This window comes from Drosophila subobscura, chromosome E (assembly GCF_008121235.1).
Source record: "Drosophila subobscura isolate 14011-0131.10 chromosome E, UCBerk_Dsub_1.0, whole genome shotgun sequence".
Lineage (NCBI taxonomy): Eukaryota > Metazoa > Arthropoda > Insecta > Diptera > Drosophilidae > Drosophila > Drosophila subobscura.
The window spans coordinates 15941758-15966315 of record NC_048531.1 but is presented as its reverse complement, the minus strand read 5'-3'; the positions used below and the strand labels follow the sequence as shown (position 1 = coordinate 15966315).

At 49.2% G+C, this 24558-nt stretch overlaps 3 protein-coding genes across 7 annotated transcripts in view; 2 read left to right on the top strand and 1 right to left on the bottom strand.

Annotated features, from left to right (window-relative positions):
• The window catches only part of LOC117892582, a 24767-nt gene extending 7908 nt beyond the window's left edge, over window positions 1-16859 (top strand). Inside the window, exons 2-7 of the mRNA XM_034798920.1 lie at window positions 13410-13578; window positions 13615-13857; window positions 13936-14086; window positions 15711-15969; window positions 16035-16235; window positions 16299-16859. Coding sequence (XP_034654811.1) covers window positions 13410-13578; window positions 13615-13857; window positions 13936-14086; window positions 15711-15969; window positions 16035-16235; window positions 16299-16628 — 1353 coding nt within the window. The 3' untranslated portion in view covers window positions 16629-16859. The remainder of the gene's footprint in view (window positions 1-13409; window positions 13579-13614; window positions 13858-13935; window positions 14087-15710; window positions 15970-16034; window positions 16236-16298) is intronic.
• Window positions 2794-24558, top strand: LOC117892581 (uncharacterized protein CG5098). Of its 5 annotated transcripts, XM_034798915.1 has the most exons (7): window positions 2794-2807; window positions 19133-19301; window positions 19373-19528; window positions 19777-19979; window positions 20035-20438; window positions 20498-23211; window positions 23272-24558. In XM_034798915.1, the coding sequence occupies exons 2-7, from the start codon at window positions 19230-19232 to the stop codon at window positions 23812-23814; spliced, it is 4092 nt and encodes a 1363-aa protein (XP_034654806.1). In that variant the 5' UTR covers window positions 2794-2807; window positions 19133-19229; the 3' UTR covers window positions 23815-24558. The 5 variants fall into 5 exon arrangements, with proteins under 5 accessions (XP_034654806.1, XP_034654805.1, XP_034654809.1 ...); XM_034798914.1 differs by lacking the exon at window positions 2794-2807 and having other exon boundaries at window positions 18314-19301; XM_034798916.1 differs by lacking the exon at window positions 2794-2807 and having other exon boundaries at window positions 18315-19301; window positions 20038-20438; window positions 23272-24557.
• On the bottom strand, window positions 17085-18015 carry LOC117892585 (thymidylate kinase). Its single transcript, XM_034798923.1, has 3 exons — window positions 17865-18015; window positions 17437-17803; window positions 17085-17378 (listed from the first exon to the last, which is right to left on the bottom strand). Exons 1-3 carry the CDS (start codon window positions 17944-17946, stop codon window positions 17192-17194), a joined length of 636 nt encoding a protein of 211 aa, XP_034654814.1. The 5' UTR covers window positions 17947-18015; the 3' UTR covers window positions 17085-17191.

Genomic DNA, 24558 nt, shown 5'->3' with positions numbered 1-24558 from the left:
TCGGCATGTGCTGCCTGTCGAAGTGATTAAATTGAGCAACCATTAAAATAAATATGGCGATAAATGGTTCCAAGGGTGCACTCAGAGAGCGTGCTGCTCTCCCCCCAGTTCATTAAGCGACTTGGGAGCTGAGCGAACAAAGAAGAGAGAGAGAGAGTTGGGAAAGTGGCGAAGGAGGAGTAATGATGTTTGGCCCTGACTCTTCATAGCCAAATTATGCGAAAACGTGTGAATGATGTGCGCCGCATGTCGCGCCTGTTCTCCACGCTCCCCCCCTCAACAATTTTTAATAACTGAAGTCCAAGGGGAAGAGCAAGGGGCAGCGAAAGTCAGGCTAATTGAAATCAATTTGCCAGCCAATCGACTGACCCTCATGCAGATGATTAGGCCAGGTCAAAAGGAGCAACAGCAGGCACTAGGCAGCATCAGGATGAGTGGCAGCAGGCAGCAGGCGGCATAAGTGCGACCACAACAGATTCTTGGCCACTTGATGACAACCTCAACACAGGTCGAAATCTCACTCTCACTCCCTCACTCACCCTCGTCCCACTCATCTCTCAGAGCTCTCTCTCTCTCTCTCTGTTCCCCGTCTCTGTGTTCGTCTCTTGAAAGCGACAAGCGGCGGCCTCTTGTTGAGTGTTGGCCAAACTGTCATTGTGAGTGGGCGGAGCGCGTTGACTGCCTCTTTGGCTGCCTTCTGGCCAGGTCCTGCCTGGCAATCAGACTAAAAGCACCTGGCCAAGTCCTCATTCTGATCCTGGGTCCCGGGCCCTAAGCTTTGCTTATTTGTTTGCCACGGCCCACGACAGTGGTGGGCAAAAAAGGCCAAAGGAGAGAGCACGCACACGGGGCGGGGCTTTGGGGGAGCGGGAGCGGGAGCGGGAGCGAAGCATTCTTGCAGCACTTTGGTCCATTTGTGGGGAACCCGTAAATCTTTCCGCACACTTTAGCAATTTATACATAACCGCCGGCATTTATTGTCACTTTTAGCTCCGACCTGACACCGATCCTACTGTCCTCAGTCCTCAGTCCACAGTCCCCTCCCACGCTTGCTATTTACATTCGCGGCAGTGGCAACAATTTTTTGTTCTTCCTTTTCTGCCGCTTCACGATGATGTTGCTGCCCGATAAAGTCATCTTCTTCATTTGCAGCCAGCGGCTGTCCGAGAGACCAGAACTTTGTGCCACTTCCCCACGAAAAACGCTGTGCCGCAGCAAGTGTCACGTTGCAGACTTATTAGCGTGTCTCCGGCCAGATAAAATGGGGCAATCAGCCAGGGGAATGGGATTAAATAATGCTCTCCGGCTAGGTAGCGCAGCTCCCTCCCCAGTCCCCACCGTCACCGAATGGCGCGGAATGTGCACTGGGGAAAATATTGTTGGGCGTTTTCTCTAGTTTTTATCTAACTTTATTTTAGACTTCCATAACGCCTTTTGTGCGCCAAGTGCACAAGAGTCCCGCCGCTTCGTTGGCATATTTGTCTTGAATATTTATCAAATTTCTCATACACAGAGAGGGCACGGTCACGGGGAGCCTGTGGCTGGCTTTTCTGTGATTTATGGCAGAGGGAACTGTGCCACAGGGGCAGTGGCATGCCTGATGAATTACGAACGATAATGATATATCATTATGTTGAACTAATTGTGGGCCTGGCCCACACAGTCCGTCATTCGGAAAAGTCAATTATCATTGCACACGGACAGACGGACAGACGGACGGACGGGCAGGCGGGCAGACGGGCAGACGGCGTCTCTTTCTCACTCGCTGCTTGAATCATAAATTAATGCCTCATCCGATCGAATGAAAGTTTCATCAATTGATTATTGGCTATGGCTACACACACTCCCCCCCATTCCTACTCGTGGCCATATATCAAAATCACGCCAAGGTCCTATTCGCTGGGGCCGGCAGATGTCACATTTAATTGGATTTTCACATGGTCTTTTCTTCATTGGTGTCGTCGTCGGGGCTCTGCCGTTCGTTGCCTAATAAGCTATTAAATAACGCCTAACGCGAGAGTGTCCCACCTCTCTGCACCTCCTTCGGTGCACCACCTCCCACCCACAGCAGCACATAAATAACACAAGGACTTCCGTTTGCCATAAAAGTGACGCGCCGCGTGGCCAAGAGGCAAAATGGCGCCCCCGAATTGCCGATGACAACATTTCCGTTTGCTGAGCCGCCGCCGCCGCCATGGCAAATCGTAAATTTCAATCAATAGAACACTCAATCCTCAATCCCAGCCAAAATCCCACTCATTCACTCCTTAACCCTGGGCGGGGGGACTGGAGAGGAACAACGAGAAACATGCGAGTGTTGCCAGGATGAGATTTAATTGCCAGGCTCAAAAATGTTCCAGCCTGCCCCTCAACCCTCAACCCTCAGCGGCACTTTAACTCGTAAATCATTTAAACTTCGCACATAAAAATGGCCCAAAAACGAATGAGTTTTTCCAGCCCAGATCTTGGCTAATAGTTCTGCTTGCCACGCCCACTTACAAGTGGCCAGGTTAATCGAAAAACTTTTGCCAAATCATTCCGGGAATGTTTGCAAAAATGCCTTTCACAACACACAAAAAACTCTCAACGGGGAGGAGCGGGAAGACTAGCCAAGGCCGCAGGCATTTAGGCATCTGCTTTTTGACTAATTACACCAGCAGCTTAAATGTTTAAAGAAAAGTGTGTTAAGGGCCAGACACAGGCAGTTTTTATGCACACAATAATGAAGAGAAGATACCAATGAAGCTGATTAACAAGCACTCCGCACCGATTACCAGTACGTGCACACAGTACAGGTACAGGTACAGGTACAGGGACACAGGTACACAGCGCACAACAATTCCATGTACAATAATATTCAAGTTAATTAGCGGACATCAATTATGCGTTTATTTATTTTATTTGACTGCGAGAAAACCCGATTCACGGCCATAGAGCAGGAAATTGCTAATTAATGAACAGCAAAGTTGATTAAAAATAATGGAAACACGGCAGCCGCGACCCAATACGACACGATTCATATATATCTGGGCAGTTTATGATGATTGAATTTCCCCCAATAACCAATCGGACAAACCCAAAATTTATGTGCCGCGGTGCTCCTTTCCTGCTGCTACCCCAACGCTCCGAGTGTTGATGCTTTATTTCCATGGTTTCAACATAAAATTTGATGGGGAAAATGGGCAGGCTTTAAATCCAGTTGAAATTTACTCGGTCGCATTTGTATTTTTGGTTCATTTAAACATAATTGTGTGGTAAATGTGGCAGCAAGATGAATGCGACCCCAAATTGTAATTATTTTGTCGATCAATTGAAATAATTTGTATAGAAACGTGAGAAAATATGGCAACATATTATATAGAGCGATGTGTGACAGCAGAAAACTGCCAAACAGTCTTGAATTTCGGCGCAACTCTCGATGAAACGAAACCTTTCAACTCGTAAATTTACTTATGTGCATGCATATGTATGTGCCTTTGCCTTTGATTTGTTTTTAATGCGACTCTCGCTGCCCCATGCAAAAAGGGAAAGCAAGCCAATAAAATATTTGTCGGACAGTTTCAGCATGGAGAGAGGGCACACGTTTCAGTGATAACCAAAGGGCTAAAGAGAATAAATTTATATTGAAAGATACACACACACACACACATACATCCCACATACGTGTGCATGTATTGTCCATGCTCGTGTGCGCTGTACTGTCGTGCATTTATGACTAAGTAGCTCGCTCCGCTCCGCTCTGCTCTGCATGCGCTTCGAATGTGCAATATAAACTTTTATGCCAACGCCAAAAATACACACAAACCAGCACCACTTGACCTTTTCCATTCAATTGTTGGTTCCCCTGTGTAAAAACACAACATAAAATGCGTTTGATGCCCCAATACACTGAGTGGCGAGGGGCAGAGTTATTTCCGGCATATTGAGAACCGAAACATTTCTCTTTTCCCTCTGCTGTGTGTGTCTGGTTATCGGAACATGAACTGGAACTGGTCTATGGGGCAAAATGCCAATTTTGATAGCACTTTGACTGCGATCCATCGATCAATTGCTTTTTTAGAAACCTCCAAAACAATAGAAGAAAATCTCCATGTGAGCCATGAAATATTTAATGGAGCAGAAGGTTTACTTTTCACAGCTTGGTTTCACCCTCATTGACTTGGAGCTAATCTCGGAAATATATGTGCGAGTGTTTCCGAATTCTAGGAGTTTTTTTTGCACCGCCTCTGCGTATGCGCAATGTTCGTTGAATTGTTTTCTGTTGGCCGGGGGGGAGGTGGTGGTTGGGGGATGCAATCAACGCGGTGTCAGCATTTCAACTCGACGCCATTCAAAAATGGAAATTAATTTTTCAGCCATGACAAGGCAATTAATTGTATGTCCCTGCCGCTGGCTGTTGTTGGCTTTTGTTGTTGTTTTCGTTGTTGTTGTTGTTCTGTTCGTTGTTGCTGTTGTTCGCCAGTGAAAGTGTTTCCCTTTTGGCTAAAACTAGATTTTTCACACTTTCATGTACGCAAAATGCAAATGTGTATAAATCAAAATAAATGTTGCCAAATCACGAACTTAATTTAAATGTCACGACGGGTGGAGCAGCGCTGACAGCTGGAGCTGGCGACTATGCAGCAGAATCTGTATATCCTTCTGGTATATATCCTTTGTAGTCGCTCTTAAAGAGCTCTTCTGTGCTGCAGCTGTTGCCAGAGCGAAAGGGAAACGAGGCGGCTCGAACATCTCTCCTTAATGTCCCCTTTCATTGCGTTTATTTATGCATTACGAATTACTTGGAATCTCTGGCAGTTGTCGCTCCTCCCCGCTCCTCGCTGCCTCCCGCCGGTCATCCGCCATTCACCATCCGCCCCATTGCCCGGCGTCCGGCATCAGTTTTTGCCATTTTTCTTTCGCATTTCCCGGAGAAGTGCACGCGCCATTTTCGCAGCCGTTGGATAAAGGGGAAATCGAAATTAAACTGTCCGAAGGGCTGCGGACCAGCACAATTTACGAGCACTCGCGTGCTAAACGTGGCCCAGACACAGGACCTGCCACCCCATGCCCCCATCCCTCCTTCCCCCTTCTGCCACACTCCTCGCTACGTCCGAAGCGCGCTGCGTGTCCTTTCATTTGGCCGCAAACATCCGCTCAGTGAAATGACTTTGTGGTTGGTTTTACATAACTCCGTGGAACTGTGTGGCCAAAGGGGGGGATGCGGGGCTGTGCCAAAGATTGTGCTGGACAGGGATTAAGTCCTTGCTGGGATTGCATGTGTGCATTTGATTTTTGGCTCCTTCAGTGTGCCTTCAGCATGAACGTTAAATGCACATTTGTTTCCGGCCAACGCAAGCTCATGATTATTTTATTGAGCTGCGCCCGGGATTGGATAGCCTTGAAGCTATAGCAGTAGGAGGCGAGAGGCGGGAGGAGACAGCTGGGAGGAGCTGCATGTCAGCCGATTTAGATTCGCCAGAGAGATGACAGTATAATAAACCTCTTGGATGGCTCTACATTCAGCTGGCTCCATTCATACTCGTAGTTTTGGCTGTGGCAGCTACACATGTGGCCCAGTGGCTCGAGTTGACTCGAGTGGCTTCGCTTTCGGTTCGCTGCACGCACAAATTGCCACTCGAATGGCTACACATACATGCGTACGTACGTATCTCTGTGCAAGTATCTTTTGCATCTTTCCATCTTTTGCGACTTGGCATCTGTTTCACTCCACTCGCAACTGTATCCGAGCATGCCACACATCTAAATATTCCTGCACCCCCCCAGCCAGCCAGCCAGCACAATATACACAAAGGTAGCTGCAACTACTTGGGAGCTGCTTAACTGGCAATCTTTCTCAACTTGAATAACGCAATCTTTTGCCAAATTGTGAAAAGGGGTTTTGGGGTCTGGGGGCTGGACTACAAAAGCAGATGGAATAAAATCCGCAAATCTCTGGCACAAACTCGAGTTGAGCTCAAGTTTATCCACTCCGCAGATATTATTCGATTGAGATGCACACAACAACATCTTTGTCCTCAATCAATGTGAAGTAAATATATTTCTGGTAGACGGAAAGGTCAGAGCTGAAATCAGATTCGGTAGCGTGCGTCATCAAATGTTTCCTTCTGCCCGAAGGAGATGGAAATGTTTCCATGTTATGAATTAATACATAACCTAAGAAAGTCACTAACATCTTTCGATATTTGCAATTTCATTTGTGGCTAGAATTTAAACAGAAATATCTTTCATTATACAGAACTCAATCGATCCTACTTTGTCCATGTCACAGGCATAATTTCGAAATGGCAAAATGCCTCTGAGCAAAATTAGAATGCTCGGCACAAAGCGAAAAGTAAAGCGGAGCAATGCTCAGGATTTATTTCGGCCGCATTCCCCAGTTGAGTCATGGCCAGAAGAAAGATTTGTGCATATGGCTGGAATGCATTCCGGGCTTTCGGCATAGCTGCAACCAACACACAATATAGAGATGTGTTTCCAGCTCTAAATATAGTTGCATGTGGGACAACTTTGAGCATTTATTAGTCGGCGGCGGAGAGCAGGTCCGTGCCACAATCACAGAAGGCACAATACTTGATAAAGTTGGCAACAAAGTTTCCTGCAATAACTCCACAAATATACGGAGAATGGCAATGGCAATTTCAATTACAATTGTGGGTTCTCGGGCTAGCACATCATTACGTAGGCCCAGACAAAGGACTTGTGTCTACGGAAACGCTCCTCACGTGACATTCATTACGGACAAACTTCGGTGGCAGGCCGGCCTGACACCAGAGACACTTCGGACTGCAAAACTGTAATTGCAGAATCATTTCGTTTCTGATTTTATTTAGGTTACTTGCAGCTGCAGCAAAGTGCAGGAAGTTTGTCTCCATTTCCTCTGCTGATTGAAATGCTTATTCTGGCCTCTTCTTTCATTCTTGCCATCTTTTTCCCAGTGGTTCACTTGGGGTGATAATTTGTTGCCCCAAAAGTCCCAGAAGTACCCGAGCAATTCCAAAAGAGATTCGATGGCAGACAGCTGCAAATATTTGTACACTCAAAGCGACTTAACTCCATCATTGAGAGAGATTAAACTTTTGCTCGAACAATGCCAAAGCATCAATTTGTCCTGAAGACGACGGCAACGGATCAAAGGATTGGGGACGAGAGCAAAGGCAAAAGCAATCAAGGGCCCATCCCGTCTCCATTGTATTGCTGTGGAAATTATGAAAAGCTCCCCCTGGAATAGGTGAAGGCTTTTGCCATTTTGACATATTTTAATGCGAATTTACACCGAGCAACTTGAGCCTGGCGGCCTCTGACAGTTGGTCAACTTTAATTTGGAGCCCTTTTTTCGTGGCCCTCATCCTGGCCGCTCCCTGGGGTGTGTGCCCTGTCCCGCTGTCTGTTGTGCAAGTTAGTGGCGCCGTCTCCCAGGCGACAGACAGCGCAGTGAATGTAATAAATAAGTGGAGCTACAACTCGCACTCTCGAAATGGCATGGCCTGGCCTGGCATGGCATGGCGCTGGTGCGGCATACCTCAATCAAAGCATGTGGCACACACTCGAGACAGCAGCAGCGGCAGAGGGAATGGCCATGTTTCCTTCTATCAACAGTGTCTTCAATAATTTTGTACACACACCGACACCCACACACACACACACACGTGGGAATGCCAAGCAGCAGACACAGAGAGAGAAAAGACTTGGGTCGCTGTCATGTTATATTCCCGTTAGGCAGTTGCCGGCGCAAAGGGGCAAAATGGCAAATAAGCAAGGAATAAAATCAAATAAAATAAAAAATAAAAGCGCCATACAAGCGCATACAAGAGTTGCCAGAACTTGGACCGGGCAGACGCTGGAATACCCTTTCAAAATAAATGTGAACTTTAACTTGAATAAAAGGTTCTAATTGAAAATCATTAGGGATGAGCATAAAAACTGCAGCGTGACCAATTCCCACGATGTGGTTCCACCAGCGCAGCATACCCCAACCCTGACAGGGAATTACCAGCTTCAAGTGTCATTTATCTCCCAGGGACGAAACTTTTCCTCCACTTTCGCTCAACATCAAATTGTTGTAACTATGTGTGAAGCTCGGCTCTCTATGCGTGTGTGTGTGTGTGTGTGTGTGTGTGTGTGTGTGCTGGTCGTGTGCCCGTGGGGCGGACAAACTCTTTGCATATTTTCCTCTATCAACGCAACCCCGCGCGCCCCCGTCGGCAGCCCCAGTCACAGAGTGTGAGCCAAATTGATTTGACAAATATTTTGCTTGGCGTTTATTACATTTTTTTTTTTCGTTCGCCTCGGAGCTGTCATGGGGTTGAGGGTCCTTTTCAAGCTTTAACCCCCTCATCGATGGCAGGGATTACGACGCCCGCTATGGCAACAATTTCAATATGCTCCTGCTGCTGCTCCAGAGCTCCTGCTCCCTGCAGGGCATCACCACTACACGATAGGCGCCACGATAAAGTAGCTGAAATTCCGCACGCTGCCACAAACACATGCTCGGGGGCCACATTTAAATGTGCAGCAATACGTTGATGGCATTGTTGCACTTGTTGCATGCCGCGCAGGCAACCACACAACCCCCAGCCCTCCCAACCCCCTGCGAAGTTCCTTTTGCTGGTGCATTAATCAATATGGAAACCAAAGCATACCAAACAAACAAGAATGCCAGTCAGTCAGCTGCTCTTGTGGTTTAATTATGGGTTTGTAAGCGGCAGCGAAATACCCTGAAAATATAAAGCAAGTTATGGAATTTATGGCAAGCAGAGCCAATGAAAGGCCACAGAGCAAAGCAACAAGAAAAGCCACAATGGATTAACGCAGGAGCTGGAGGCCAAGTAACTCTTGCATATCATTTTTCTGCCAGTTTTTTTGCAGTTTTTCTTGAACTGCTTGAAAGTTCATGTGTGCTTAATGCAGTTTTCCATTCATTGAACATACTTGCATGTTAATTCTTTCTTGCTTTCTGTTGTACGAATGTAAATCAAAGTTCCATAGGCTCATGGTTGCAGAGCTCACATTTCACTGCAGAATAGTCCGAATTTCACTCTTGCTCATGGCAGTCTCGTGTCCGTCTGCTGTTGTGTTCCATTTGTGCTTGAAACGCTTGAAGAACCAAAGAATAGTAAGAATATACAACAATGGCATCAATTCTGTAGAGAATCTTTACTTTTCTTATTCCGAATTCATATAAAATTAAATAATTTACACTTATTGAAAGATATTCTAGACTTTGGGCTGTCTCTAGTCTCTTGGTAGTGTATCTGACGTCTATTATGCGGTGTCTGAATCAGTTTAATTTTGAAATTTGAACCCGAAATTCACTGCCAGAAAGCGCCTCAGGCAGACAAAGGCAAACTGACCATTCGACTACGCAGAGAGACCTTGGGCAATCGGGTAAACCAGCCACAAATACGAACAGATAGTATTTGAGCCAATATTGCCGATTGGTATTCCATTTGAATGAGCTCCATGGAGCTCCATCGGTGCATTACAGGATTGAGAGGCAATTGTTCGGGTCCATTGTTGCCTGGGAGCTCGTAATGCACTTCCCCGGCAATCACAGCGCCACAAAAACGAGCCAGCAAATAAGCCAGTGGCCAAAGTCAGCCACTAATTGCCACATTAAAGCTCCCCTTGGCTACCAGTGTACGATGGTCGCGGCAGCAGCAGCAGCAGCAGCAGCCTCGAAGCAACATCCAAAGCTGCAGGATCAAAGTCTCAAATTGCAGACTGAGGGGCATATTCACCGGGGCTCCATATCCTACCTCTGCTTACCTTTCTATGCCACCCTCTTCTATCTTGTACCACCAAATGCTTCGTTACAGCGCCTGTTAGTGGGGCGCTTGGTGCGACTTTAAGCGGCAGCTTTGCTGTGGCCTGGCCAAAGTGGCAAAAGGCGAGCAACATGGAGAGCCGTCTCGCCCCTGATAGAGAGGCGATTAACAGGCTGTTCAGGTCGTTGCAAGTGTGTGTGGCAGTGCGTAACATTGAGGCGACGCCAAGGTCCTGTCATGGCCTTTAATTTAAAAAAAATATTAACGGGAAATTGTGTTAAATGCTCGCGGTTGCAACATGGAACATGCAACAAAACATGGCCAGAACCAGCAGCAAGCCAATTTGCGGCGGGGGATAACTTGGATATTGGCAAAGTTTTACGTTTAATTAAAATCGCTTCATGGCATTGATGAAACAATAACGAAAAAACTAATATTTGACAATTGGCAATAATCGCCAGACAGCAACAGCAGCAACAGCAACAGCAGCAACAGCAGCATGTATCCGCTGCAGCAAATTGCCTGTGGCCGAGGGGGCATGCAACAGCAACACCAGCAGCTGCAGCAGCTGCAGCAGCTGCAACAACAGCATCGACAACCAGCGGAAAGCGAGAGAGAGAGCACCAATTAAAACAAATCGAGAAGAGAAAAGGAGAGAGAAAAGTGCTGTTTGAACGACGATGTTGCTGGCTGGTGTTCGATGCTTTTTGTCGCTGCTGCTGCTCTGCAGGAGTAATCTGGAGTCAAGGAATCGACTGTGGGATACCCTAAAACATGCATTCGCATATTTGTAGGCATTCAAATGTGGAAGATTAACAGAAAACTCAACTTGGGTGCCAAGTAAAGTCTGTCACAGCCATGAACCCCACAAGTAAAGAGTGTACAAACTCGCAAACACAGATACACACCACTACAAGCATGCAAATTGGTGCACTCGTGATGTTCCTGCTCCCTCGCTGCCGTTTAGCCGTGCTCCTGGTTTTTTGTGTCTATTTGTGTAGCCCTACAAGGGTAAAGTTTTATTTCGAACAATTGCCGCCGTGCAGTGAAATTGAATTGAAAACTGGCAATGTAACAAATTTATGCAACATGCATGAGGCCCCCACACACACGGGGTGGGGGGAGGCAGACATGTCTGTGCATGCACTGTCGCCAGGTGAGCGAACGCTGGACACGGACACACTGCTGTTTGATTGCAAAAATATAATTGAATGGCAGCATAGGGGCCCTGCCCGGCCCGGCCCTTGCCCAGTGAGTCCGCGGGGTTTAGCAGCGGAGGATGAACACACAAATCCCGCTCCAAAAAATAGGGTAATAAATGCATTAAATAATAAACGAAAACAAATGATTTGCATAAACCCCGAACTGGTGCCAGCTATTCGAAAACATTTCGCCATAAATTATGAAATTACATTTTCAATTGCCCGACTTTTGTTGTTCTTGCTGTCGCTGTGAGTTATTTTGGGAATTTGTTGGAAATATTTATGCACAAATAACACTGAAGAATCTGTAAAAATAAAGATTTACGTGTAGTCAAATAAATATGGAATGAAGGGGATCAAAAAAGTACATAAATGAAGCTACAAAGCAGCGAAAACAATAATGATCTCAGCAAAAATGTGCACGGAACTGTTTAAGCAAATGAAAGGGCTTATCCAAGATAGTCATCACAGGCAAAGTGATATCCAAAGGTTTATAAATTATATTTGAGTGAAATCACTTTAAGATAGATTGTCTTTAACTCAAAGCTCCATAATCTCCTTTCTTATCAATTTAATTTGCTTTATTTTTAGCTGAAATTTCACTATAAATAGCTAGCATGAAAATATTTATGCAGACGTGGGCGAGCCTTCTCCGGCAAACATTAAGCCGACACCCAAAGAAATTTACTTTGCTCTTAGCCTTATCTTGACCCCGGGAAAGCGGCTTATTGGCGGCAACTTTAAATCACAAGGCAGGGGCCACGCCGACTAAGACAAAGCCACCTGTAAGCCCCAAAAACAGATAACACACCGACTACTGGCCTAGCGGCCTAGCAGCCTATCGACCTGTAAGTGGGGACAACAACAAAAATAAAAAAAGCAGGGCACAAGGAATAAAGAAAATAATTCAATTCCATAAACACTTGTTCACACAGTTCACGCAGATCACGCGGTCGCCTCGGTAAGCCCCGGCCCAGAGACTTGACGGAAACTTCATCAACACAAATTGTGAATTCCACACAAATAGTTTGACAAACTTACTTGGCTTTTCCCGAAACAGAAACTTGGCAACTGAGGTCCCATCGCCTCTCTCGCGCGATGGAGGGGCAGAGGGCAGGGGCTCCTGGAGAGGCGCGGCTCACAAATGAAAGAAGTTTTGCGGTAGGCCGGGTCGAGGTCGCTTCTGGAGCGTACGAGAGAGCATAAAAGAAATCTTATAAATCCAGAGCGGCAACAACACTTGCATACATGCCAGATATTACATGTACATATACATCTATGGCCATGTAAGCACACACATATACATACGAGCAGTAGTGTGTAAAAACTAGATTGAGACAAAAGAACTTGTGGAGCAGCAGACAGTGAGTGGCGCAGGAACAGGAACAGGAATACACTTACTACGCTCTTATCCTTCCATGTATGAGTATTGCCACTCGCAGAGTTTTCATATCTTAATTTCGAGAATTTCCGGCGCCAACTATTTGGTCACGTAGTGTGTGCCTCTAATGAATGCGATATGTACTGCTACATATATAAATATGTAAGTATGTACATATGTTTGGTTGCGCGTGCCGCATATTATCGCTAAAGGTCGCACGGCAAGCTCGAACTATTCAACTTGGGGCACTGTTATGGCCAGACTAGGCCACAAAGATAATCAGAGCCATCGCCCATCCACCATCCACATCTGCATCAGCACCTACCGACACAGACATGTCTAAAGTCTTGCCCGAAAACTTTCACATTCTCCCATAGAGGGAAGGAGGACAGTTCTGGGTGGCCGCTCAGAAACTTTTCAAACTTGTTTGGGTTCGGTTTTGGTTTTGAAATTACTCTCAACGCGCATTGATTGTCAGCGTCCAAAAGGGAATTGAACTTTCTCGACAGGCCGGAGGATTTGGGGAGCTGTTCCGTTCACTTGGAACTCCTCGGCTGTTTAAGTTTCGGCTGTCTGAATCGAAATTCTGTAGAGTTCTCAGAGTGGGATTAGTGGTCGCTTTTTGGTTAGTGGAACACACTGCGCGCCACACACGTGACACTTTAAGTGGGAAGTGGGCTCTGTTCGTTGGGTAAAGTGGCATAATGTGGCCTATATAAATAATTGAAAAATCCACAGAAATACATAACAAGAATAATCCCATTCGGAGGAAACCCTTAGCCACACAATGCCAATATTAATCTCTCGCATTGTTGCATAGCCTCCATTCGATTCCATTCAAATGGCAATACAATACATACATTTGTATGAATGTAAATCCCACATCGAGGGTGTGTGGAATCCTTCCTGTATTATGAATCTATCCAACAGCGGCCGCAACTGTTGACACTTTTCTGTTTATTGGCTGCACCAACAATTGCTTAACGTTTCCATTTGCTTTTCCATTTCCCCTCCTCCCCCCTTACGTATCACTCCTTATCTCTTTTGTTTTTGTTACAGCTGCTCCTGGCCGCCATGCTGGCTATGCGCTGCTTTGGCAGCGACTCTTCCAGGCGGACGCTTGCATTGGCCTGCGAGGAGGTGGATGTCACAGAAGTGGAGGACCCAGACGTGAACGGGGCTGAAGCTATCGTCGCGCTCGAAAACAATAGATATAGCAGTAAAAACAACAACAACAACAACTACAACAGCAACCACAACGATTACAACTACAACTACGCGTTTGGCGACGTTGATGGCATTGCGGATAGCAACGACAACGAGCAGAACAATGACAACTATAACTACAACTACCACTACAACAAAGCAGCGGCCAAATGGCAGCACCAGGCGGCGCTCCTACAGCAACAGAAGCTCTACGGAAATCCCATTCACAGCATATACGACTTCAGTCGAAGCCAGCCACAGCCGCAGCAACAGCAACAACAGCAACAGCAACAACAGCGGCGTGAGTTTGATGTTGATCCAGAGAATACTGGCAATGACTTCCGTCTGCAATTGTCCGATTTAAATGCGGCCTTTCAAGGTGTGGGCAGGTTGGTTGTCGAGCACCAAAACCCGGAGCAGGACCAGGAACAGGACAGCGACAACAGCAGCAGCAAAAACAATGGCGACAGCAGCAGCCAGCCGCAACAAGAGGAATTGTTGCTGGAGCGACGGAGTCGCATCAGTCGCAGGTAAGAGTGGCAGAGGGAGAGTCCAGTTGGTGCCTGCAAATCGCAAAACGAGAATTAGCACGAGTTCACCTGGATGTGTGTGTGTGTGTGTGTGTGTGTGTGTGTGGGAGTGGGTGTGGGTTAGTCAATTTGTAGCTGTGCATGTGTAGAAGCGAGTGAACTGGACAAAGTGAGTATGATTGGAATGCTCAGAGTACGGGGGGAGGATGGGGAACACTTAGTATGTATGTACATACATATGTACATATGTATCTACATTTGTTTGTACGATTTTGTCTCTGCAGTGTCACCGAATATGATTGGGAGCCAACGAAATGATTGAAGCATTGACAAATCTGCTGCTGCCTTTGTGTTCTCTCTCTCTCTCTCTCTCTCTCCCTCTGTTTGCATTTCGGCTAAATGGCAATGCAATGCCGTTATGCTTGACGTAAGCGTAAACGTAAGCGCCTAAGCTGATTCGTTACTTTTCAGCTCTTCCTCTTTGACTTTTCGGCTTTTTGTTGGTTTTTCGTTTTTCGTTTGTTTTTTCGTGTGTGCTTTGCTTTGCTTTGCTCCTTTTGTTGGGACCAACTACGCGCGATCAGGCTTAGTCCGGATCATGTGATGTCTGTGCCAGGGATTAGGTAATCTCTCGAATGCATGCACAAAGCGGCAAAAAGGCAAAAAGGCAAACGAAGACAATTGCGACATCCTTGGCTGGAAGACTGATAACAGCACTATAAAATAGGAGAAGAAAGGGAAACCAAAGAAACCCTTTTGAACACTCTTCACTCTTCGATGTCTATCCCCAGTTCGAACTCAAAATAAAATCCCTTTCACTTTACCGCAACAAAATCCCACATTCATTTCCCGTTTTCACTGCCCCACAGACGGCTTTGACTTTATTCCATTTTGCATGTTGTTTTTTTTCGCTGTACTAATTTCGAACGCGAACTCACCTCAAGTACGAGTATGCCAGCAAGCATTCATTTCTAAACATTTTCGCAAGCTTTGCGACAAAACTATCAAAGCCTGTGTTGCCCTCATACAAAAAAAAATACAAAAAACGCTTCAAAAATGCCACTGTGGTTGGTCAGTGGGGCTGGAGGGGTGGGTGGTGCGAGGCAGTGAAGCATCGGCAACGAAAGAGGAAATCCGCTGGCAGGCAACGACAGCCGCGTAACGGAGGAGCTTTGTGCCGCTTCGTGCCCAGAACAACGCCATCGGTAGCAGCATCTCCGGCGCTGGTCCCAATCCCAGACAAAGCCTGGCAAACGCGAAACGAAAGCTAAAAAATTCATTGGCATTTGCCTCAGTTGAATGCAAAATGATGCGCTTTTGTTGGCCAGCTGGAAAAAGGGACTATGAAGGATGGAGGTTGCAGATAGAGAATATCCTCCAACGCCATGCAAATAACAAACGTCAGAAACGAATTCATTTTTAGTTGCAGTCGCCACACACCCACACACACACACACACACACACAGAGTAACCATCTAAAAACCGTCGTTTTTCCACTCCGTCGCAGTCATTTCCGCGCCGCATGCGGCGTCCGTGGCAACGTTCGCAGCTTCAGTGGCAGGAGACGCGAGCGGCGTTAATTCATTGCCAAAGCTAAAAAATTTCTATGCATATGCAATTGCAGGCAGCCAGAGGCGGGTCAGCAGCAGCTTTATGACAACGAATATGCAGCAGCTGTTGAAGCTGGTGCCCCCGATGCCCATGTCGACGTTGAGGGCGAAGAGGACTATGCCGTGGCGGCCGAGGGCCAGGACGTGGACGAGGACGCGGATGAGCTGAGTGAACAGCTGCCCTACGGCATTCAGAATGTGCGCAAGCGTCGCGTTCGCAGCGTTATGCCGCCCGCCCAACAGCTGCTGGCTCCTGGCCCCAACAGTGACGAGGTGAGCCCACAAATCCCCACCAGCTGTGTGCTGCCATAATCCGCATGACCATCTCTGCCCCACAGGTAACCTATCAGTCGCTGTGCCCCACCAATCGAGTCACCGTCAAGCTGGACAGCGGCGAGTACCGTCCCAATCATTACGTGGAGGTCACCTGTGCCCACAACTACGCCCCGCAGCCGCCTCGGGTCCACAACTATGACTACGTCTACAGGGGCAACGATCTGCTGCGGGCCCTGCTCGCGGAGCGGGGCGAGAAGCGTGAGGTGGGTGCCAATCTAATCTTCGCACATGAACAGCACCTGAATCCAGTACCGAATTCATTGCAGATATGCTCGGCGATAGGCTTCGCTTGCATCCAGCTCAACCGCACCATCCACCTGATTCGGTTAAACGATGCCTCCGGCTGCTGGGAGTCCGAGACCCGAACGGTGCCCTCCGGCTGTGAGTGCATGTGGCCCAAGCACAGCTACGGCGACATTGGCTTCTACCACCAGACGCAGAAGCGGGGACGCGGGGGTGTACGCGGACGTGTCGCTCCCAACCTTGACTACAAGCCAGGCGTGGGCTATCGCCAGCTGACGGTGCGAGCCCGGAGTCCCAAAGCCGGGCCACGCAGTCGACGCGATGATTTTGGCTACGAGAGCTACGATTATTAGTGGCGCAAGGCAGTGCCAGCCGGTGCAAGGAGCAGGGAGTGGGAGGGTGTGCCAAGCACATGCAGAGGATACCCAACTGGATTTGTGGCGGCAGATTAGCAACCAAGTTGGAGCCGCATAAATTATTTTCGCTTTAGTTTAGCCGTAATGAGAAGAGCCCTTGGTAGTTCAGATAATTGTAATGAAATATTAATAAACAACTACAATGGAGCAACAATGGAGCGAGCTAATCCTCGCGGATTCTGATTGTGCTCTGCGCGCACACAAATCACAATGGGATTAAGGACATAAAAGTGCGCTTGCCAAGCGGGCTTACCGATTAATCCAATCTCCAATCCGGTTTGCATGTGCTCGACACCTAACGACGCCTGTTCACGGCCATCGCGAATCGGAGTCGGGCGATTTATAGCTTGCCTCTCATCGTAAATTAAAAATTAAGCGCCGACAACAAAACAATTGCCAATATTTACATTTATATCAAATGCGTTTCCCAACCATAAATCAATGTACAATAAATCCCCTCGTTGTTGGCCCCGAGCCCGAGCCTGGGCCTGGGCTTTGTGCTATGTTAGCTTATCCAGCGGCTTCCCTTCCACCTGCTGCTGCAGCTTCTCGGCAATGCCTGAAATCCTTGTGTGTAACTCCGCCACGGGCTGGCTGGCATCAATTTCGTTCCAGTAGCTGGATTCCCGCTCGCAAATTCGATTGTACACCTCGGCCACCTTGTGCTGGAACTCTAGTTTCTCATAGCTGCAATGGCAAGATAAGAGATTTATGCAACTGCAGCTCATTCCAGATGAGAACCTACCGCTCTTCTCCGTACTTCCCGCGACTCGAAAGGTTTTCGGGCGCTGTTTTCAGGTAAAACACCGCGTCGGGCTTGATGAGTCCCCGTTCCGGTGCGTAGCACCAGTCAAAGTCCAGTCCCTTGGCCACGGTATAGGCCACACCAGAGTAGGAATATCGATCGACAATCAGCGTGGTGCCGGCCAAAAGTTCCTTCCGGATTTTGTTCATGTACTCCCAGCGGTTCGCCGCAAACATCAAATGTATCACCTCGTCCGGCAGGTCCTGGCTGTTGGTCAGATACGAGTTTATCACCTGGCCAGTACTGGACTCCCGCTCCGGGAAGATCATGGACAGCGTTGGAATGCCTTTTGACTTAAAAAACTCAGCTGCAAACGCAAAGCTTTGAAGTTTTTAAGGTTTTCTTTGAGGCGTAAAGGCATAACTTACCCAGAAGTCGGCTCTGCGTCGTCTTGCCGCTGCGGTCGCAGCCTTCGAAAACGAAAAACGCTCCACGTTTACCCGCGCTCATTTTGTAAAATAAATTGCAATATTTTTGTATTTGTTTGCGATTTGCCAGGGCTGCACAGTAGTGTGAACGTATTTTGGCGCCAATTTTCTTTTAATGTTTTTGAGTTTTTTTCCGGAATATAACTTGGTAATTTAAAAACTCTGTTTCAATTGTTTGTTAATGAATTTAATAATGAAAACCATTTAATTATTGGCTGCACCTGGTATTTTTTGGCATGCTGCTGTATTTATTTGCATGTGGTATTTAAAATCGGCCACACTGTAGCCCAGCTAAAGGCGCGTTTCACTTTTAGTATTTTATTTTAGTATCTATGAAAGGCGCAAGGTGTGTGACCTAGAGACGGCAAAAAATCGAGCAAACTGCAAAAACATATTAATTCGGTCACACTGAAGCGTAGATAAATTACATTTTGTTAACAATTTAAATTGTTATTGAAAATACGCGTAAACACGATAGAAAATCAATGCGGCTTTTTAAAAAATAGGCCACACCTCTCGCCGTACTGCCACCGCCATGTGTTGAAGGCAAAAGTGCTTTCGGAAAGGCGATTTTGCTTCCATAGGTCCGTCCACGACCCAAAACAAGAAAAATTCGCGAACCGCCACAACGAAGTTGCAATGCGCTGCAATTGAGAATTGAGGTATGCACACAGCATATGATATCACCAGCAAAGCCACTAACCGTGCCGCCACATCCAATCATTGTGCTAACCGAACAAACCCCAACGCCGCATATAACTCAAAATGGCATTTCTGAGCCCAAGCCAGTTGAGAACATTCATTTGTTACAAACACCGCGTGTTTTTGGCGTAGCGTGCAAAACAACGCTGTCATCTGTCGATAACTTTATCGGCTGCCTTGTTTGTGGCCCTGTTATCGCGCAAGGACCACGAGAGCGCCTGCCGCTCGCTCGCCGAAAACCGTTCGCCAGTGGGTGGGTGGTGTGAAAAAAGTGCGTGCGGAATTGTTTATAGGCTAAGAAAAAGGGCACCAGCAGCGCCCAGCACTAACTATTATCGGATTATTTCGCTCGATGGTTTGCCTGGTGGCTGCATAGACAATGTGACAGGACATCCCATGCCGTATGCTTGTGTAGAGAAGAGGCTGTGCATCCCCCTCCCCCCTTGCAACGCGAAAGTTATCAGTTATCAGGCACATTCCGAGCCGACGGCTGGACTGCTAGATAGGTACAGGTACAGGTACTGCCCATGATCTCAGGTCTTCCCTCCCGTGCGACTCAAGTTAGCCCAAAGGAGGACTGCAGTGATAGAGAGCAATAGCACAATGGCCAACAACAATCATCCGCACGGCCACCTCAGCCAGGCGGCCCAGAACCCATCATGGAACCCGCTGCAAGTAAGTAGTGACGCCACACGGCCGTCTAGAAGTCGCTGGAATCCTGCTGACTGAAAAATCTCAATCTCCAGATACCATCGTACATTCCACGGCAGCCGCAGCTGGCGCATATGTCGAACGAGCGGCCCATGGTGCGCTCGCCCCTGGCCTGGCATGCCTCCGTGTCCGCCCAGCCACCGCCGCCGCCAGACGCCCTTTACAATTTTATGTCGGCCAATCATAAAAACGTAATTAGGAAACCGAAAGCAGAATCAGAAATCAAAGTAGACACGCATGCTCCAATCTCCTGCCCGCCCGCCTAGCCAGTAGAATAGATTCCTTCCTTAGCAGTTTTATATCTGTGTTGTATTCATTATTTGCTTTCTTCTGTGTGTGTCTCGCCCGCTGCCATCCCGCATTGTATACCTTGTGATAGTCTTCGCGAAAGTCCTTCCGAATAGTGTCAAATGTGCTCACACGCTCTCACTCTTCGCAGCTGGATCATCATCATCAAATGAATCCCTTGCTGGCGCCGCCATACACTGGAACCTTGCCATTCGACTCCATGGACCTCTCGTTGCAGTCCGCACGCAGCGCGGCCCAGCCGCTGGCCAAGCAGCCCCAGCAATCCCAGCAGCAGTCGCAGCAGCAGCAGCAGCAGCAGCAGTCCCTCATGCATGCCCCCAACTATCCGACTATGTAAGAGCCATGGGCAATATTTTTCCAGCTAATCTCCATCTGTTTCCATTTCAAGCAGCCAAAACCTAGCGTCAAATGCAACGCCAACGAGCGCACAGCTGCAGCAGCAGCAGGGACACCTTGCAGCCATGGCGGCGGTCATGCTGCAGTCGAGCAACCAGAATGCAGCCTCCTCCTTGGTCCTGTCCAATGGCAGCGATTGCGAATCGCTGCTACCGCGGCCGCCGCCCACAGCTAATCAACCACCCGGCAGCAGCAGCAGCAATCATACCGGCAGCAACAACAATGTCCCCAGCCCGCACTATATGCAGAATCGCGACGAGAACTTTAAATTGTCGCAGCTAAAGCGCAGCTTCGAGCAGGAGGTGCTGTCGTCGAAGAGCATGCAGAAGGACAAACAGTCGCCGCACAATCTCCAGCATCAGCAGCAGCAGACCCAGCAGCATGCGAATAAGAAACGTGAGTTCCCCCTTTGCTCCATTTAAATGTCAGCTAATCCTTTCCCAACTCCTGCACAGCCTCACCCTTGCGCAATTATCATCATCAGCAGCAGCAGCAGCAACAGCAGCAGCAGCAACCGCCTCCGTACAACCTAACTCCAAAATACAATGGTCCCCAAACGCCACCAACTCCGCAGTCGCCGCTGGCCGGGCCACCGCACCAGATGCACTCTCCCACAATGGACTACAATCAGCTGCATCTGCACCACCAGCTGAATAGTGGCAGCCACGGGGGAGGCGGCTACCAGCACATGCAGCAGGAGCAGCCACAGCACTTGCACTATCATAATCAGCATGTGGGAGGCAATCAGCCTGTTTCGGTCGCTTCCCCTCTACATCCGCCACCGCCCCATTTAATTAGCTCTCAGTTCCACGCCCAACAACAGAGCACAGCCCAGCCGCAGCATCAGCAGCAACAGCAGCAGCAGCAGGCGCCATCAACGCAGCAACATACGACACATCATTCCCGCAGCTCGCAACTGACGAATCTCGAGTCGATGGCCAAGCAAAAGACGCAGCCTGAGGCGGAGAATCAAACAGTTATCACGGATCTATCCTATCGGAATGCGGCGCCTTCACTGCCACCCGCTCCGGCGGGAGAGGTGGAGAAACCACCCGTTACAGATGCCCCCGAATCACCCTACCTGACCACATCCAACGAGGAGTCGCTGGAGTCGAATAGCAACAGCAGTAACAGCCGCAAACGGCGCAAGCGGAAGTCCAGCCTCGTCATGCGGGTCACACCCAATGAAAATGCGCCCGAGGGAGCAGTAGCAGCCAAGCAGCAGCCGCAGCAGCAGCAGCAGCCTGGACACACGCCCAGCCATCACAGCAACACCTGCAGTCCAAAGCAGTCGCCCAAGATCGCGGGCTCCGACTTTCAACCGTTTGGCATGCAGTCCGAGTCCCAGAATGACAAGACGAAGCAGGAGAACGGCCGGGGATCGTCGCCAACGCCTACGGAGAACAGCAACAGCTCCACGCTCTACAACGATGAGAATCCCAAGACGAAGAAGCAGCGGCAGGCCCTGCTCCAAAGAAACCTCACGGAGCAGCAGCGCATCCAGCAAGAGGACGAACCGCCGCTGAAGCACACTCCGCCGACCCTGCCACCACCGAGTCCACAGAGCAACAGCAGCAGCAGCAGTTCGAGCAGCTCCAGCGGCAACACGCACAGCAGCCATAGCAGTCATGCCACCAGCAACGATGTCCGGCGTCCAGAGAAGCCCGAGAACGATGAAAACAATGCCACAACGGACACGCCCGCGTCTCCCGCTCTCGTCGAGCAGGGAAACATTGATGCCAGGCCAGCGGTGAGTGTGCACGAGTGCGACGAAGAAGAGGAGCCAGTGGGCGGTGCCACCAAGGAGCCGGAGTCACCTCAACCAGCGCCAGTTCCTGCTTTGCCCCTGGAAGTCCCCGAAACAATCACAGCAGCAGCAGCAGCACCGCCACCCACTAAGGAAACCCCACCTGCGGCCAACTCTGAGCACTGTGCGTTCGGAGAGGTAGAGGATAAGCTGGAGGAGATGTTTGCTGGCATCGAGGAGGAGCCCGAACAGAATGGCACACCGGAGAAGCCTGCCCACCCAGCCGGAGACGATCCAGTGGCGCACGATTTGAGTGCTCAGCTGGCTCTGGACAGCGCCAAGGTAGAGAATGAGCCAGCGGCAGCGGGAACACCAGCATCAGGCTCACCTGCAACTGCTCTTCCACTCGTCATCCCCGAAGTGCGTCCGGTGGCCACCAAGGCAGCGAAGAAGTCGACCCTGCCCAGTCCTGTGCACAGCCCCACGCCAGAAACTCGCTCCACTTCAACGCCTTTGACTGCCAACGAGGACGTAAAATCTCCCAGCATCCTGACTCCTCCCAAGGGCGCGTCGTCCCGCCGGCCGCCACCACGAAGGCTCTCCATGGGCATGGATGCCTCCCTGCTGCGTTTTATGATCGATGAGCCGACAGGCAAGGCCAAGAAAGCCGGTGGCCGTGGCAGAAAGCGGTCTGCTCCCGAGCCAGAGCTAGACAGCGAGGATGATGACAAGCCCAGTACCTCGGCAGCGGCAGCCGCGGCGTTGGCAGTGCGACAGCAGAACGAGGTGGCTGCCGCCAAAGCAGCGATCCCCAAGGCCACAGCGACCAAGAAGAAGAACGCGGCCGGCGGAAAGGGCAAGAAGGGGGCAGCGGGGAAGAGCAAGGCCAAGCAGAACGGAAAGAAGTCAAGTGCAGCAGGCCGCAAGCCGCCGACCACCGACGAGGACAGCACCCAGGCGCCCACGAACGGAGGAGGAGGTGTTGATCTGCGGTTCAAGTCGCCCTTCATTCTGATCAAGCCAGACGGCAGCGTGAGCATCAAGAACACACACAGCGCCGAGGACGTCAACGAGAAGCAGACCAAGGCCAAGAAGGCGCCCCACGAGAGGAAGAGTCTGCGCGGGATGCACAGCTCCACGCTGAGCAATCGCTACGATGCCGACACCACCGACTCCACGTGGATATGTGTGTTCTGCAAGCGGGGACCCCACAAGATGGGACTGGGCGACCTCTTCGGACCCTACCTGGTGTCCAACGACTGCGACGAGTATCGGGCGGCTCTGCAGACGCCCGGCAGCCAGGACTTTGATGGAGTCTTTGTAAGCAAGCGCAGGCGAGAGGATATGGTCCAGCATCGACGCAACCTGCCCGTGGTGCCAGCCACACTGGCACACATCATGCAGGCACCGAAGATCAGCATGGTAAGCCGGAATGTTAGCCATTTGAAGAATTAATTAATTGAATTTGCAAATTTGTTGCAGCACAAGCGAAAGCGCAAGCACACCCACGACAGCGTGTACTCCTGCAGCGATGATCTGAACGAGTCGCAGTCACAGTCATCGCAGGAACCGCTCGACTGCGGCCATGAGACGAAGTTCGTCGAGACGTTTCGCGGCATGTGCAAGACCTCGGAGCACGGGTACGAGGTCTGGCTGCATGAGGACTGCGCCGTCTGGACCAACGACATTCAGCTGATTGGCGCACATGTAAACGGACTGGATGCCGCTGTGTGGGACAGCACGCGCTATCAGTGTGTCGTCTGCTGCCAGACGGGTGCCAGTGTGTGCTGCTTCGAGCGGTGCTGCAAGGCGACTGCCCATGTGCCCTGTGCACGCTCCTCCAACTGGACTCTGGACGAGCAGGAGCGCAAGGTCTTCTGCCAGATGCATGGGCAGTCACAGTCCCAGTCACAGTCGCAGACGCTGTTACAGCCGCCGCCGGAAGTCTTCAAAGCTGAGCCTGTGGCTGCAGCTCCGCCAGCAACTGTCCCACCACCCAGGTTCGATGTCAGTTCGCTTCCCTGAGTACGAGTTCGCGTCCGGGACTGCCTCCTGATCGCCAAGCGTTGAGCGTTAAGCGCAGCCTCTGCCGCTGGCCCCACCCCGAATCCGCTTGTACGCCCATGTCCACCGCAGCCTTTACGTAGGCTTTGTAAATAAGTTGCCCGATCCGTGGGCTGTTTCGTAGTCGCGTGTGAAGTGTTTTGTACAAATCCGCTGTACATTCGACAAGCTTTGACGCACAGCACAGATGACATCAGTCTATGCTCCATGTATCTATGCTCTCCTCTAGTTAGATTCCTTTCACAAGTCCTTAGTTTTCTATACCTAAATTATTATTTCGATATTCACAGACGCGCCAGTCCAGCCCTGTGCACCCCCCTTGCATTAGTACCTTTTAGTTTAAATTAATTTAGCGCCCCTGCCCTCTCACATCATCACGCAAGCCAATTGATAATTTGATTCAACGAACACACTCCCTGCCATACTCCATCCGACAGCCAACTGGACGCAGAAAATGGGGGAAATTCCACTGGAGTTGAGGTGGCAGCAATGAGAGAACATTCGATGCCCTATTCTAAATGGAAAACATTGTAAAACAATATATAAGTATAAAGTATAAAGTATAAATAATATTAATAATTCTAGCAACGATAAGTGAAAAGTATAAATAGAACCTTGTATTGTATTCATACATGCTAAGAACTGTACGTATATTGATGATAATTTTTAATTCTAAAACAAAGTATAAACAATAAACACTTAATC